General features: G+C 37.5%; 1 protein-coding gene across 1 annotated transcript in view; it reads right to left on the bottom strand.

Moving 5' to 3' along the window:
- LOC100546507 (glutamate receptor ionotropic, delta-1) overlaps positions 1-17,844 on the bottom strand; it is a 34,271-nt gene that overhangs the window by 2,697 nt on the left and 13,730 nt on the right. Inside the window, exons 4-5 of the mRNA XM_031554563.1 lie at positions 16,652-16,976; positions 15,787-15,925 (exon numbers count right to left, since the gene is read on the bottom strand). Coding sequence (XP_031410423.1) covers positions 15,787-15,925; positions 16,652-16,976 — 464 coding nt within the window. The remainder of the gene's footprint in view (positions 1-15,786; positions 15,926-16,651; positions 16,977-17,844) is intronic.

Below are 17,844 nucleotides of genomic sequence, written 5' to 3'. Positions count from 1 at the left end.
ATATTTTTTTTAAGGCAAAAAATACTTATTTACTGAGTTTTTCACCTTTCTAATTATTCTTTTACTTTTAAGTTAGGAGAATGTTGCATATTTGGATTTACGCATCTATACGTAAATTCTGTGTCTGTTCACAAGATAACTTAGTATCTTGTTAACAAAGTAATGTCATGAATTCTTCTAAGCCACTGTAAAAAAAGTAGTATTTTTTTTGACTTCAACCTGAAAGAGACCATAATGGCAATAGTGGCAGCTCCTTGATTTAGAGGTAGTTTCTCATTAGCATTCACCACTGCCAATATTTTAACATTGAAACTGTTTTTCTTTCCCAGTTTGCTATTACTTAAGGAAAGTTAGCATTTTAGCAGTTTCTGAATCCACAGCATTAACTTTAAAAAATGATGCAGTGTTTTTCCTGCCTAACTTCTGTTTGCTCATCTGCACAAAACTATGAGAAATGATACAGGTTAAGATAAGACATAAGAGAGGGCATCAGCACTGTGCTGTGTTGTGAGTACATTTCAGAATAGCCTCTCCCTTTGAATTACTGCATATGTTTGGAAAAACAATACAAAACAAATAATTTCTCCCAAGGAAACAAATTGATTTTCTTAAATAATATTAATCCCTAAATCATACAGACACGGTATGCTTTTCCACATTTGCCTGGGAAAGCTATGTTCGTGTTTTACCTAGGGATGCCAGCGCCCTAACATTATTGCTCAATGCAGCATAATATTCCAGGTGACGGCTGCCATTAAGATGAAGCAACCGGAGAAGATAAGAGTTTTAAGCTGTTTTGCCAAAATGGAGCACCTTGGAAATATATACAAAAATATACTACAAGTTCTGAAGATCTACTTTTTAAATACCTTGAAATTACTTTATTTCAATTTTTTTTTTCAAAGCCTAGGAATTGATTATATGTACAGAATTAAATACAATTGTAATTTCTAACTATAAGGGTTTTCTCAACAACATTCTAGGCTGGATGTGGCTCTGGGCAGCCTGGTCTAGAGGTTGGCAACCCTGCCCATGGCAGAGGGATTGAAACTAGATGATCTTTGAGGTCCTTTTCAACCCAGGCCATTCTATGATCCCATGAACATGTATTGGAGGAAAATATATGTTTTACATATTGGGAAAAAAAGTCTACACATCGAAATAAAGATAAAAGTAGCTGAATTGATTTTAACATGTTGCACCACCAGAGTAAGCACAAGAACTACCTATAAGTTGAAACCTAGCATACATAATCCTATCTGCAAAGAGATTTATTTCACGAACTATCACAAGTGGAAAGAAAAGGCTTAAGAATCCTCTGAGAACAGAGGGAAAAGTGTTCACATTTTGAGACATAAGTTCAGCACTAGGCCATGCATGGATATATTTGCAAAGACAATGAGAACAAATGAGAAAACGGTGTTTGTTGCTGATGATCACTTCAGCCCTTCCACTGAGAGATTTTGAAGCCAGGCAAGCTTTGCAGTATCAGCTTCTCATCTCCAGTGAGAAAACAGCTGTCATTTGATGTAAGAAGACCGGCAGGTGAGAGCAGTCTGCAAAAGTCCAGAAAACCTGTGCAAGTTAAGCTGAATTGAGGTCATGGGTTATAGTGTACCAGCACAGGTAATGTATTGAGAATAGTTTTAAGCATGTATGAGCAGAAGATCCCTCAGTTCAGAAACTGAGTTCTCTTTACTTTTCATATCAATTTGTTGAGCAGCAAGGCAAAGGACTTGAGCCCTAGTCCATTATTCATAGATAGCCAAACTTTGGATCTTTAGTTTAAGTAAGATTTATGAGTGGGTAGAGAATGTCTTAAGACATCTGAACCTGAGATCAAACTCCCACATAAAAATACTCCCTGGAGAGTTTTAGCCCCAAGCTGAAGATTAGCTTCAGTTCAGGAAAAAAAGTCATCTGTCATATATATAAATTGCCAGTAGGTGATGATAGTCTCAGTGACTCAGAGGCTTATGTGAAAAGTTTCACTGTCTTACTAGATGGAAGTTATAAAAGAAGACCACTTAAGTATTAATTAAAAAATAACAGTAACTCTCCATAAACACTAGTGCAGCCAATACTGAAAAGAGCAGTATATTAGCTGAATAATGGAATGAGATTAAAATTAACCTATTTTAAGCATTTGTGAGCCAGAAAATTAAATATGCACATCACCTCCAATAAAAGACACACATTTGCATTAACGTACAACATTTGCTGTCAGTACAGACTGGAATATTATTGGCATCTGATAAAATGAATGTGAAGTACATTAATTTAAAGACAGGCCACTAAGTGAGGCCAATAAGACTGTTCAGAGTATTGCTAGAATGGCAGTAGCCTTAGTACAGAGAACATTTAAAGGAAAGCAGGTTTAGCTTCACATCTAATAATCTTAGACTACAGAAGATCCATGCTTTTAATTTATGCATCCCTTTGACTTTCTTCAAAATTACAATCAAACTGAGCTCTTAAATCAATCAGTGAATTGACAACTTCTCTACTGTGACATGACCAAATCCTGCATTGCTTCATTTAACTGCAAATCAAGTCACTTTAACGACCCTTATCTCTGCCTCAGTGCAGTGACATGCTTGGCATCTGGTTTCTTCAGCAACTACACTAAGCAAAATATTTACTGAGAGGCAATCCAGCAGAAATCAGCAGTAGCACTGAATGCTTAATAGACACTTTGCAAGTCCTTCACTGGTAAATATATCATTCTATAGTTCACATAAAGCTCATTTCATAAGGTGTCCGTGAAAAATACCATCCACTTTATTCTAAGCAACTAAAGCCTTAACAGAAAAAGCCTCATAGGAGCTTCTATGAGAGAAGTTATAAGCACTGGAAGATTAAACTACATTGAATAACTGGTGTTGAAGCCTTTCACACCAAGAATAAAAATTTCCTGATCACTAGAAGAGACAAACAATGCAGGCATTTGTGCTTATATGTGTGCTTGTCACCACCAGTGGAGCAGGAACAGCTGCTACACATGATTTCAAAGAAACAGGGACTTTCCTCCAGTGGAAAAACCAATCAATTGGCATGTGTCACAAAACACGTTGCCATGTCAACTCCATATTTCTACTGCCATGAAAACAAACAGTGATTGAACCTCTCAGCAGGTAATGGCACTGCAGCAGCTGCTTATCATGGCAGCTGTACTCTTGATGATAATGGGCATTGCTGCCTACGTGGTGGCATCGATGAGCCCCCCATCAACTGTCCTATATTAGATACAGCTAACAGCAAGATATAGTATCCAGTTATGGATTTAATGGGAGAAGGAAACTAAAGCCAGCTTCATTTCCACCACAGAAAAAGGAATTGATGTGTGTTCCCGTGCCTCTACAATTATTTCATTTCCTTGAAACAATTTCAGCACGGTTCAGCCCGGTTCGGCCTAGGTTCTGTGACGGGCCTGAAGGGACCCACGGATCCAAATCCTGGGAAGAGGAAGGGGGGAAAGGTAGGAAGATGGGCCTGGATGAAGGATAATGGCAGCAACAAGCTAAGGAAAAAAACCTTATTTTACTAAATAAGAAGAATAAACTAAATATTTCTACTCAATAAGAAAACTATACTCTTCTCAAATCAGAACACAGAAATGATTTCAATGAAGACATGAATGTTTTCTCTGGGATTCTGTTCCTGCACAGCCATTGCATGATTAATTCCTAAAAGAATGGAACAAATAGCATGTATAGCCACTGATGAAATGTAAAGCTACAGTAAAGCTATTATTAAATGATACATTGCCACATTTATTATTTTAATAGTAATTAATTATTATCTACAAATACTGCATAGGCAAAACATTTATAGGCTTTGCTTAGTTTCTAAGAGAGTGATATGCAGAAGAAATGTTCTACACTATTATACAAAATCTCATTTTGCCTTACTGCTCTCAAAATAATTCACTAATTAGTCAATAATTCAGAATAAAAAGCATTTTTGCCAAAGTTAAAGAAGCATAGGAAATGTAGGATAAAAATCCATATATCTGGTTTGTGTCCTATTGCTCACAAAACTTGCTAATATGTTTCAGTAGTTCATTTAGGAAGCATACCCATTAAAAAACCAAACAGACAACTTTATGATTCTTCTGTCTGTGAGACTCAACCTTCGATCCAAAAATGAACCTCATCATCATAATCAGTAAAGCAGGTTCTCCTGTAAACAGAGTTAGATCTGCTTTTTCCTTCTCTCTGCTATTTCTAAACAATGCCTGCAGGACCACCTCAGCAACTCCAGTCATCTGCAATGATCTACACAAGTATGACTTGACTTGCCACTGGATCATAGCAGTTATTTTGCTCAGAGCTGACACTGGCTCTGCGCAAGCAGTGCACGCAGAGAACTCCATTAAACAGCACGAAATTAGCAAAACATCTCAATCACAAGATCAACGTTTCTAATTATATCTCTAACTCTCCTCTTATCTATCCCGTCACAGATTGATGATTATTCCATTAACTGGGGAACTTTTTTTGGTTTATTGTGTGTAATAAATCTTTTCTTTCTGCATGCACTATACTTTCTAGCATCACTGTCATATGTGTGGAAAGTCATATGGGAAAGAAGGTGTGATGTCCCCTGCTGTATAAGTTATAATTGCTTTGTTTGAAAATGTTGATTTAAACTATCAAACAATAGCATTACAAAAAGGTTTCTTAAACAGTAATAATGACCAAATCTAATTTCCAAGGATTTGCATCTGAATTTACTGCCACACAATAGCTCATGATCTCTGAAGGCAGTTTCTCTCATGATCCTGTGTGAGTTTGTTTGCTGAGAGAGTGAGCACAAAGGGAAGCCTTTCCTTTAAATACAGAGACATTTATAGGATTTCTTTTCACTATGTTATTTTTCCATATTTCTAATTAATGAATGTGCTTGAGGTATTACCCATCATAGTTTGGCAAAAAAATCTGCAAGTTAATGATTGAAAGAAGTAGTCAGACAACGAGATGTCCAGAATGATCATATCAGAGCCTCCTGAAGATGCAGGCCCACATCTTTAAAAGTTGGAGCTTTAATTGGTGTGCCTAGATGTACATTTAAACTGCTGCATCATTGGGCTGATTTTCAAAACTGATCAAGGAAAGCTGGCACAACAGCACATCTGTAAGACATTCAGAGATCTAGTCCAAAGCCTGGAAGAGGACTCAGAGCAGCTATGAGCTGTTCATTCTGCAAATCTGTAACCAGTCCTGCTAAAAAATCTAGGCTAGCCTGTGTCCTTTATCCACACCCCATAACCCACTTAACAGAAAGTTAAAATGTGTGCAATGCAGGAAAAAGAGGAGTTAAAAACATCTCAAGAGACTGTAGCATATTTTGAAGAAATAAATAAATCACTTGGACTACCTCTGAATGTTTTTGTATCCTAATTTTAAACCAATTTGCCACTGTGACCTTTCTCCAAGTACCTTGAATGGTTAATGTGTTAATTAAAGCAAGGTATTCTACTCCTCACAATATTAATTAAAATAAAAGCTGCAGCTGGTGTTTAACAGCAATTCAGTCCCAACAGCAGGTTTTAGTCACTTCTCCTAAATCAAACATATCATAAAGTTGGCATGAAAATCATATTGTCTGAATCAAACACATCTGGCAACTGACATACGCTTCTACCTATAATGAAAATAACAAACTACCTCTATTATTTATGCAGATGCACTTGAAACTGTTTGCTATGCTCATGTCTTCTATCACTCACATTTGGAAGCTAAAAATCCTAATGAAGATTAACGACTAAGACTGAGAGGGAAGAAATTGCTTTCTTCCTTCACAACTGCTGTTACAGGTACTGATACCACTGCCATTCTGCTTTGCACTCAGATGATAAAGAGTATCTTTTTAATTAAACAAAGTGTGGAATGGGTAAGCTTGGCATCTTGGTGCTGGCTTGCAAAGCTCCTACTCAGGATGAATAGTACTTCATACCATGACTGTTAGGATATCATTATACTATGAGCAGTTCCATTAAAAACTACGAAATCCCAGAGTAGGGTAAGGTCCTGCTCAGCTTTTTATTAGTTTTTGATCTATCAGGAGCTGTCTCACTCTGTAGGACAAGAGTTTCTGTAGAGAGAGCTCCAGGCTGCTGCCTGTGCCAGTGCCAGCAGCCTCACAGCTGTGGTAGAGTGACTGGATACCCACCACACTGCTTAGATCTCTCAGAGGCATAAAGTGATGCTAGGAAACAGCTTCACACCCTTCCCTTAACCACAGGGAATAAAGCAGAAGCTATCGATGTTGACAGAAAGGAAAAAACAGAAAGGCTCTGAAGAGCTATCTTGATTACTAGAACAGGGGTACTTTGGGAAATCAAAACATAGGGCTCTTCATTAATACCAAAAGCACATACAGCATTCAGCAGATATTACTGATGTCTGAAGTGCATGCATTACACAGGCATATATTCAAGTCTAGAAGCCCACTCACTTGTTTCTTAGAGGACCCCAAAGGCAAGTGCTCAGTATGAGGTTTACTTCTCCCCCTTATCCCGATGTACAATGAAGTAAAGAGAAAGGGAAACCTTTCAGTTTCTCCTGCCTTTCCTCACCTCAAACCTAAGTCTCACCTGAATACCATATCCCATAGTAGATACACTGACAGCACTGCATCAAAACAAACTAGCTGTGCTCCATATTGAAATTCATTAGTTTATTCGATAGCCTAATTTAATTCCTTGAAATATTAGCTTGCAAATTGAATTACTGCCACATAAAAGAAACACAGTAGTTAACATCCACCCCATTCTGACCAATGGTTTTCTATGCTTTTATAGATAGATATGACTATTCATAAATCAATTGAATTATATCAGTAGCTTATTCTCCTAGGCTGGTTTTAATGGTTCAGAAGGCAAACAACTTCATTGCATGTGATTACATTTCTTTAAATGCAATTTTGGCAGCAGCATTAAAACAATTTTTCTAAGGCAATACCATTTTCTCCCTCATCAGGAGGATGATACAGGAAACACTCCTGTATCACATCTTTTGGGGGCACACATGCAGAAGAAGAGGATACTACTTAGTAAAGCCTAGGAAGTAGAAAGAACATATGCAATCCTTTTCTTAGCAACATAGTATTACTTCAAAAAAAAAATCTTCCTTCCTTCTAGAAAATCCTTCACAACATAATAAAAAATAATACTAAGAATTAGCAGGGAAGCACTCATGCTGATAAAGACTAACATCTTTGCTTCAAAGGAAAATAAGAACTCCCAGTACTCCTCCCCTCAAAAGCCATAACTGGATCTATTAATGTGTGTTTTGTTGCAAGCTCTGTTTGTTTGTTTGGTTTTTAAAATATCAGGAATTTAAATGTAAGTTTACAGTTTTCCACCTTATGGCCAGAGGCAACACTTTATCTAAGTTTCACTATAAAGGAGAAGTATGACCATGTAACTCAATTGACTGGAACACCTTGCTTGCATGGAAGAAAAAAAAAAACAAACAGAAACTCAAAAAATCCCCTTTACAAAACTAACAAATCTAAGTTCCTATGATTTAAAATGTTACTGCGTAGTCGTTTGCTTCATCCCCTGTCTGAAGTTCCTGCGTCCACAACAGAGCTGGTGAAAAGATGCACGCCTATACCCCAATTAGCCCAAAGTTTTATTTCTTAGCTTATGACTGATTTCATCAGCACAACATAAAATAGATGACATTGCATTAAGATCACCAAAACTGAAGCTGTAACCTTACAACCTTCAGCACAGGCAGCAAAGCTGCCAGTTAGGGTGATTTGTGAACAGTAATACTCAATGCTGAAAAGCAGATGCCATGAAGGCATGCTGAGCAAGGCACTGCCAAGCAAAGAGGTACAGCAGGATTGTGTTACTGCTCTGCAGGTTGTCTATATTGTGAGGCTTCTTGGAAGCTCTTCTTGCCCTCACTGAATTCCCAATAACAGGTTCCATTTTAATCAAAGAAGGAAAGGCTTCTGAATCTTACTCCAAGAGATCAGCTTCTGAAGTGATTGAGCTTTTAGCTATAGGAGATATGATCATTACTTAACTTTTATTGCAAGCTGTTAATTCAAACCTTGTGATGTGAAAGTTAGATTATCCAACTGGACACATGACTGGCCATAGCTTGGTGACACAGGTCAGTTGTAATAACTAACCACTACTCCTGGAAGTGAGCTGGACAAGCATTCTTCCTGTACTCCTGCTGGAGACTTCCATTCTTATCCTTCTCTATCCATCCAAAATAATCTAAAAAAAGAGATGCTTTGGTGCAAGCCTTTGTATTCAGTTATCCTGCTGATGCTGAATATACTGTAATGAATAGCGGGTGGGAAAACAAGTATGGTACAAGAATGACAGAACCATCACTTGTGTGGAGATGGTAAAGAATTATGCAAGAATAGAAGATTTTTTTCTGGCATGAACAATGGAGGCATTTTCTAAAATATGCAGTAGATTATCAGGGCTGGAAGCTCATCTATGTCCTTGTCTGAGCTGACAGCAAGTAAAATAGTTGTAACTTTCCCTTCTTACAAATTGGGTAAATCTACTCTTTAATTTTATGTGATTGTTTTACAGGGAGAAGAGTACAGGAAACAACTTTACTGTGATAAAGTGCTTGCTAATTATTGGCAGCTTTGCAAATGGAGCTTACTTGCTTATTCTGGCTGCAGAGCTGCTTTGCATCTGACTCCATAGGAGTTGGAAGTCCATGCAAAAATAGGCACTCTCTTACCTCCTTATAGAACATCCTGTATTACTTCTACATTAGGACCCACTGTTACACTAATGACAGTTGCTAGTACAGGTAAAAGGTATAAAATGCAAATCATTTCATAGGGTTTTTTTGTTTGATTGTCTTCTTTCCAGGGAGCTTCTTTTCTAGTAACCATCATGAAGTCACTTATTTTTTTTAATCCAGGTTCCACCTGGCTTCCCACTTCAGTCCTTGTTAAAACATTCTTCTGAGAAAGACATATACTGTAGGGACATGTAAGAATAATTTTCTGTCCAAAAGAAAAAGTAAATAAAGCCAGTAGGCAAACACATGGAACGCTACAGTAACATGAAAGATGTATCAACTGTAGATCAAATAAACAGCTACCAGATAGAGTGGGAAAAAAAATATTTGCAATCTTGCAAGACTAAAACACAAACACACAAGCACAGTGGCCGGCTTGCTTTAGCACTTCTTCCTCAACTCAGCTGCTTTTGAAAAAGAGAATTCACTGTGAAGTTTTTCTTCTTGTTATTGTTTTTGTCCATACAAATGATGGACTGAGGTAGTCTTCACAGCTAGGAGATGTTTGGAGCTTTAAGGCCATCTCTACCTGAATTGTCATAATCATTTTTTGCCTTCTTAATATCCTGCTATATTAGATTTTATTACCAATTAAAAGATAAAAGACATTTTATCAGCTTCTTGAGAGAAAAAGAATACAAATATAAATATTGTATTTGGGCAAAACTCTTCTGTTACTGTATTTTGTACTGTTTATCCCTTAAGAGCCAAATAGGAAAAAACAAACCAAAATAGAAAACAACAACCAAAGAAGCCACAAGTATCAGAAACCACATACTATAACAAAGGAAGATGAAGACAGAGGCCAACTTAATGTATGCAGGCTGCATACAACCACTCTTCACAGTGAATAATTGACATTAACATAAGAAAATCTGATTTCAAAGACAACTCAATCTGAGCTGAGAAGAAGAGATGGTATTAGATCTTGAATTTGAACCAATTCATGTAAATTTTGATGGGTTGTTGTGAAGCTTTTGCTAGATTTTCACTGTTCTGAAACAAAATAAATAAAATAATAATAATTTAAAAAGTAAAAATGATTAACAAATTATTATTATCTGCACAGATGGCAGATTTTGCTAACATCATATTCAAATCATTTACTGCCCTGAACTCAATGAACGTTAATGCCTCAGCTCACTTAAGTCACAGAACTTCCTAGTAACAAGAACAAATGAAGAGATGCTATAATATAGGTGCTGGTGTTGTGAAGGCAGAACTGGAGAGGATGTGGAATCACAAGGCCGTTGGCTTTCTATCCATCTCCAACATATACTACTTATTTATAATGGCAACTGGAGTGGTGGGATGTAAGCCTAATTTTCAGCTCTGCATTCTCAAATTTCCCAGAAAAATACACCCGAGGGAAATATTTGCACTTCCATGCTTGCCTGCTTGCTCAAATACAGGAGTAATTAGGATCCATCTTAAACCACATCTTAAACCATCTTGAATGGCATATGACAACATTCAGAAAGCTTTATAAAAAACTCATACTTTGTCAAGTCCTGAGTTGCCCAGAAGCACCCACTGGGCCACACCATCAACAGAAGGGAAATGAAATGGTATACAGTGGGGATTCAGCACTGCCCTTAACACTGTGTCTTGTTATGAACTGTGCCTGGAGGCAAGTTCTGTCCCTGAGCGCTGCAGCCCCTCTGCACAGGTTTGCAAAGTATTTTGCTTGGCATTTCTTCCACCTGCTCTAAGAAGGGAAAATTCTAGAAATTAAGGTATATTTTGAGTTTTTTGTCCCTGCTCACTCTTTTTCTAGCCTTCATCTCTTTATGGATGAACTTAACCTAGTTATTTAATGATTGAAGCTTTTGCTCACAGGCCTTAAATAATAATCATGGTAATTATTTTTTATTCAAACATGCCTCCTGTCAAGGTGCCCGAGGTGCTGCACAGATAAAACATAGTACAAACTAAACATAAGAAAACTAACAATTAAAGAAAATCCAATGAAATATTTAGATAGCCAAGTGCAATATTAAAAACAGAAAGGCTGCTTTCAAGCAAGAAATTTCAGGGCAAAATCACTGCAAATAAAGAGATTCCTGTGAGCTTCTTGCTACCAGCATTATCAAATTCACTTTAATACAGCAGATGAAACCTTTGTTCATTTCCTTCTAGCTGGCATCTTCAAAATACTTTCCAAATTTTCTTTTAAAATATTTTGAGATTGCTTCTGTTTAGTATGCAGTCCAGAACATCTAACTTTGAGTGTTTGGAGTTATTATAATATGGCCATTTCCAGCCAATATCTTTAAAACAGCTGAAGCGACAATACGCCATGTAAGATATGAAATAAGTTGCTCTGTTACACAGAGAGGGAACTGAGACAGAGAGGAGGCTCAGCTTTTCTGTGGTAGAAAAAGGATTTAAAGCAAAGTCTTCCAAGTGCCTGACTTATCACTCTGACTAAGCTGCTGTAGATCTTCAGCTGTCACCAAAAGAGGTGAAATTTGTGGGCTAAACACAAATAAGGAAACCCCAAATCATAAAATAAATGTGAACATAAAAGCAGGTGTATCTAAGAGCATCCACAGAATGCACAAATATTAAGGATCAATCTGATAAAATCTTCAATTCTTGAATTTGTAAATAGCCTATCCTTTATGTTCTAATTTTTCTTGCATGATTCTTACCTCTTATCAGACAAGCTCTCCTAAACCCAGGTTAAAGAATATCTTTGCACTACTGAACAGCATGTAGTTCTGCTTGTTAACAAGAAATGAAGCTGGAAGTTAAGTCACTGCTAATTAAACTCATAATTACAAATGGAAGGTCAGATGGCAGATCCAAGGGCTGCTTGATAATGTAATATGACAAAAGAAAGAACAAACTCTCATATAATAGTCTAGCCCTCATTTGGCAGACTGATCCATTGGAAGACTCCTCAGCTGCACACAGGTCATATTGCAAATATTAGAATACACATAAATCATTTGGGTTTAAAATAAGACTTGAAAACAGAAATTATTAATTGCTCATTCACAACTTAGAATGTAGGTTACAGCCCTGCAGTCCAATCTCCAGAGTGGCTGCCACCAGCACATTCATAGAAATGCTCTCTCCTTAGTACTGTGTATCTCCTCCGCCCATTCGTGGTTGGGAAATCTGCTGAAACATACAGTGCTGTGCCTGTGAATCTCCACAAACGCAGAAAGTATAAGAGGTGACTGCTTTAGTGCCTTGGTTCCCTTGTTGTGAGATTTGGAATGGACAAAATAAAGAGAAGATGAGAAGAGCGTGAATGGTCGGACAGTTGGCTCAGAAAAGGCTATTAGAAGAGCAAAGGGGAGCAGAAATACATTCACTTGCTACTGGAGAATGGAGGGCAGTTTAAGAAGGCTCCCACTCTTTTCACTTATCCTTGGTCTTTAAAGAGGTCAAGGTGAATCTCAAACTCTGCATTCTGACCATTCCCCCTGACCTGTCACAGTGGAGTGAGCAATAGGCAGCTAAGACACACAAGGGAGCAAGGCAGCATCTGCAGACATGTAAGAAAGGGAATCCTAGGCTCTCTCCCCTTTGAAGCCATGAAGCCCATCATGGTTTGGGAAACTTATGGAGAAGTTTTTGTTCTATCCAAGCACATTTCTTACAAGTGTTCTGGGCACCTGGACAGTGTAGCCCCTAGGAACCCATTTGGCATTTGGGAAGTCACTTTCAGGAAGTACAGAAATGCAGGCAGCACTTCAGAGCTGCATTCTTCCACGCTTCCTTCTCCAGGTACTTCACCTTTCTGTGAACAACAGGCAGATTCGGAAACTCATAGCAAGGTGGGAAAGCCTTTGAGAATTGCTAGTACCAATTTTTTTTTTTCCAAAAATTATTTCTTTATCAGCAGGCTTTCATCTGACATGCTAATATTAAAAATCTATCTTCCAGCAGTTCAACTTTGCTTCAGTGAACATCTTGCCAAGCCCTTTCTATTAAATGTCATCTATGATTTCTATGCCACACTTGTTTTGTAGTAAAAATTGTGGAGTTAAGTATCACTGGGTTGATTGGCATCTAGCTATTCAATCAAACATACGCCTATTCTGTTAGGTGCAGACTGCACATGCAAAAATTGATACTTTTATTAGGTATTTTACAGAGGGGTTGGGAAGAAAATCAGGCTTGTAATGAAAATTTTAACTACGTTTCAGCTTCTGCAGCACCAAAGTACTATTTTCTCCCCTGCTGGCAATTTAGCAACAGCAATAATGAACACCAGAGGACTTTCTTATGGAGGGAAAGATAACAGAACACACTTATTGAGAGGACAGGGGGTTGGTTTCTTAACAATAGAAGTACACACAGATGGATTTGGCACTTCTCAGCTGCTGAGCAAGTTTTCAACTATAACTCATTGTGCCTCTTTGGGTGGGAACAAATGGATCTCAAATAAGCATTATTTTCTGGATCTATGAAAGACCTAACACAGCCTAGCTCAGTGGCAAATTTAGAAATGTAAAAATATTCAACGTCATACCATGTTGAAGTTAGGTCATGCTGAGAGCTGAGAGACCAGGGAATGATGCATTCATATAAGGTAATAACTTACTTTCTTGAGAAATATATTTGTTTTAAACCTGACATAACAACTGTGAAAAATGTTTCTCCTGAAGATAGGTGACATGAAATATCTTCCCTTAAGTGGCATAGTTTTGCCAACTAGTCATTAAACCTAAGAGTTTTCTGATAGCTGCCATTTAAGATTACCTGATGAATGATTTGGATGCATAAGCCAAGGCATCTGTGATCAAGTTAAACACTCCAGACTGTAAGAATAATCCACACTCTGGCTAAAACATCTATAGGAAACTCCTGCCCTTATGGCCAAGCAGCTGGAGCACAAGCAGTGAGCCTTATGGCAATTTAAATAGCAGTAAACTTTTCTGACTTGGCACATGAATGAATCTACTGGTGTTTGCAGATGATGGTATAGTGTTTCCTACTTTCTCTATCCTCTCCTTGTAAAAGTGGACATGATACTTCTGAACTTTGTAAGTAGCAGCCACCACTGGGTATAGAAGGGCATATAACCATAATTCTTCAGTGGCTATCTGTGAAATGAGAGGGCAGAATGGACTCTGTAGACCCAAGACAGCACTGAGCACCTCACCTGCCCAAAACTCTTAATAATTTCAAGAAGATGGGGAATCAAATCCTCTTACAGATGTTGTAATAGATCAGTCTCAGACAGCTCATCTAATGATTTGAATTTCAGCTCATAAATACGTTTGGTTGGTTCTTTTATTTTCTTTCTTTTTTTTTTTTTTTCCTTGCAGATTCTCCACTGTATTTTATCCCACATTTTCCCTGCTCTGAAATTTGCTGAGTTTTGGCAGGTGCTGCCAAACGTAACAGACAATTTCTCCTATCATGAAGGAAATAGAACTTACAGAAATCATTTGAAGGTCATTATTCAGGTTTTCCAGATAACTGTTTCTGTTCTGGGTTACAAGAGCAATTTATTCATTGGGCTTAACCTTAGTCCTCCATCCTCCCAGGATGAAGTCTTACAGCAAAGATGCTCTGCAGTATTAGTTTTATTCTCTTTAGTCTCTCCTGTTATTTCCAGAAATTACATGCAGATCTTATTTCTTTTACTGTTTAAATCTACTAATTCTAGACAAAATAATAGAAAATTCATTTTAAAACAAAACTTTTATGATTTTGAGTTGTTCATATTATCACAAAACTATATCTATACAAAGCATTACAGTTTTTGCACGTTTGCAATGGCAAGTTAAATTTGAAATACCGTGAAACTAATGAGAAAAGTAGTTTTTTCTGTCCCATGCAGGATAATGAGGCAAAAGCTTTTTTAAGAGCTATCCTCATTTGAGGGCTAACAGCACAACTTAGTGTTTAGGAGCTGTGCACAAAGATTTCACTCTCAGGTTGGCCACTGAAACCACAAATGAGATTGACATAGTAACCGTGTCAATCAGTAGCACCTAAAATCTTTGCGTCAGCATATTCTGGGAGAGCCTGTATTGCAATGCCTGTCTTCTAGACACCTCTCCTCTCAATTGCTGTCAGATCAAACATGAGATACCAGGCTCTAATCCTATCAGCAGTGAAAGAGGACAATAAATTGCCCTCTCAGTGCTCCAAGCCAATGTGAAGCTAAAAATTTTGTCCATGTTGAAAGAAAAAAAGGGAAATTTTGTTTAACTGTTAAATTTTTAAAGAAAAACAAGCAAACAAACAAACATAAAAAAACACCAACAAACAGCCAGCAGCTCTCAGGAGCTGCTCAGAGGCCTGATTACATCTGCTCACAGGATATAGATTAGTAGGCAGATGGCGGAGGAAAGAAGTCAAAGGGCAAGATAAATTGGGTTTGTTACAGAAGCTGTAATTTATCATCATAATATTGCCAACACAAATACAGAGATTTATATATAAATTTAATATAGCAACTGCTATATTACATCTATTATCCTTGAGTCAGATTTGGTTATCTTATCCTCTGTGAGAAGAAGCCTCTTACAAAAATAATGCCACCGAACAGGGTCATTTATATTTTAAAAGTTCTCCTATATTATCTTACATGCAAATAATGGCATAAAGAACAATGTCCATCAAAGTATTAAGAATATAAAATTATACACTGAAGGTGAAAAGTAAAATAATACATATTTCCCTAGAGCTAGTAGCTTCCTTCTGAAAAAAGAAGAAAAACAGATAGCTGAAACATTAAGACCTCTAGTTAAGAAAAATGCAAATAAACATGAAAGACTTTCTTCTTGAAAAATATAGAATTAAAATGCCACTGTCCCCTCCATTCATCTGACAAAACTACCTGGGGGATGTAGGAGTCAATGAAGAGCAGGGAGAGTGGAAGAGAGAAGCAGTCACCGAAAATGTGAAGACTATTATTTTATTAGAGAGCTATCTCCTTCTTGCAAGATGAGTGCTCAAATGGATAATACATTTCTGTGAAATCCAGGTTTCCAGCTTCATGTCAAGAAGAGGCTCTTACCTTATGGGATTATCCATCCTTGATACTGTGAGAAATGCTGCTAAGTTCGCTGTGTAGGATGAGCACACGATAAGGGTAAAGAGCCACCAGCTTCCCATCACAATGCGCATAGCCACAGAATTGACAGTAGATTCACCTCCTGAAAGCAAACAAGGAAAATAAAGATGCATCAGGAGCTTCTACCCTGTTTGTCCTACTGTGTTCAACTTTGTTGAAGAAACCCATCTGCATTTGTGCTTTCAGGCCACCCTTTTTCTGTGAGCTAAGAGCTACTTCCACTAAGACAGTCAACCTCTTGCCCTGGATACTCTTCTAGAAAATGCTATTTCAAAATGTTTCCCTCAGGCATTATTCAGGATCAAACCTAGAGAACACGAGTAACATTCTACTTATTCTACATAAGTAAAGTTTTATGCTGAAGTACTACTAATATGCAGAAATTAAATCATTAGAGTGTTCAGAACATCTTTCTATTGGTTTTAAACGACAGAAAGATAAACTGTCTCACATGAGTTCAAAAACATATAAATTTCTAAAATCAGATTTAAATCATTAGAAAAGCTGCTAGTTGCTGAGTGATACTGTAATGTCACATCAAGCAGCTCTGTGGTTTATTTACCACATAATCGTTTTCACAAAGTGGAAAAGTCTGTTGGGAGCAGTTTTATCAGACTTTCTGAGAAACAGAGAAGCAGAACATACATCCTAAAGCTCAACTATTCTCCCATTATCTCGGCTAACAAAACGTATTAGCTCCTCATAGAAAACTTCTCTTTCATCTTCAAAACATTCTGGTCAAGACTAACATGTCATGAAATGCTTTATCCAAGGCAGAACACTTCTGAGGATCTATGAGACTGAATACCTTGCTGAACAAAAGCGCCGTACACAACCCAGATGGCACTGTGCAGGGTGGAGGAGGCAGAGGGGCTTGGCTGGGAGGCATTCTGTGCCCTGACTGCCTGGATCCGGTTCAAGACAAATATCAGGACACCAACTATAGGGATGGCAGCAGCAATGCAAGCCCACACCGCAAAGTCAAAAGGAGCAAAGAGAGAGAAGATGTTGATTTTCTCTTCAGGCTTCTTGATCAAGATCCCCACTGAATAGTCCATGTACCGCTTGCTGAAGTCCACAACGCTCTCTCGTTCAGGTGTTATAGTGATGGCAGAAATTGCTAGATCTGCTCTCTGTGAGACAAAGGCAACAGGTCAGATCTGCTTCAGTAACCATGAATTCTGCTAGCGTGAGCCTTCAGGAGTTTTTCAAAAAGCAAGCGGCTCCATGCACTTCTAAAACCTAACGTTTTAAGACAAATTGCAATAAACCAGTTTCATCATTCAAATGTTAATTGCATTGGTTTAAAGTAGAAAAGTGAAATGTAAATTGCCAAAGCACTGCAGAACAGGAAGTATTTGGAATGTGCGCCATTTATTTAACCTTCACGTCTCACTCGTTTTCAAAACAATGTCTAAAACTTGAAACCATATTAACTCAGTGCTCTGCAAGAAGTAAAAATGAAATATCATCCACATAGACCTCACAGTTGTATCAATGCTCCTTTTACTCTATTATCATCACAAGGTTACTTTAAAAAATTCCTTACTCCTTCTCCATACAAAATTTATTTAGCTTGTGCACTTGGTAGCAAGTTGTGAAGAGCTACTGTTCATTGTTATCCCTGCAGGGTTGGCAACTTCCTGTACTCATGAAGGGATTTCACATGGCATCTGGGGGGGAAGATACTGTTGTATAAAGTGCTTGCAAAAATTAATAACTGTAAGAATGCCCCAAAAGCAACTCAGCTCCTGCTCTGAACTCAATATTTAAAATGAGCAGAATTTATATACAGAAGGACCTTTAAGATTATGCAAACTCAATGAAAGAGAAGTGTTTAATAAATAAGATCCCCAAAGCTTTTAAGAGCTGCTATTAGATTTTGCCTATTTTTTCATCTCAAAACAGTTCTCTACAAAAAAATAAAAACATACTTTTTGTTTCCTATCTCTGTGTTTTGTTAGGAATGTAGAGTAAATATTAGGTTAAGGAGTTCTCCTT

This window comes from Meleagris gallopavo, chromosome 8 (genome assembly GCF_000146605.3).
Source record: "Meleagris gallopavo isolate NT-WF06-2002-E0010 breed Aviagen turkey brand Nicholas breeding stock chromosome 8, Turkey_5.1, whole genome shotgun sequence".
Classification (NCBI taxonomy): domain Eukaryota; kingdom Metazoa; phylum Chordata; class Aves; order Galliformes; family Phasianidae; genus Meleagris; species Meleagris gallopavo.
This window is presented reverse-complemented; position numbering and strand designations above follow the sequence as displayed.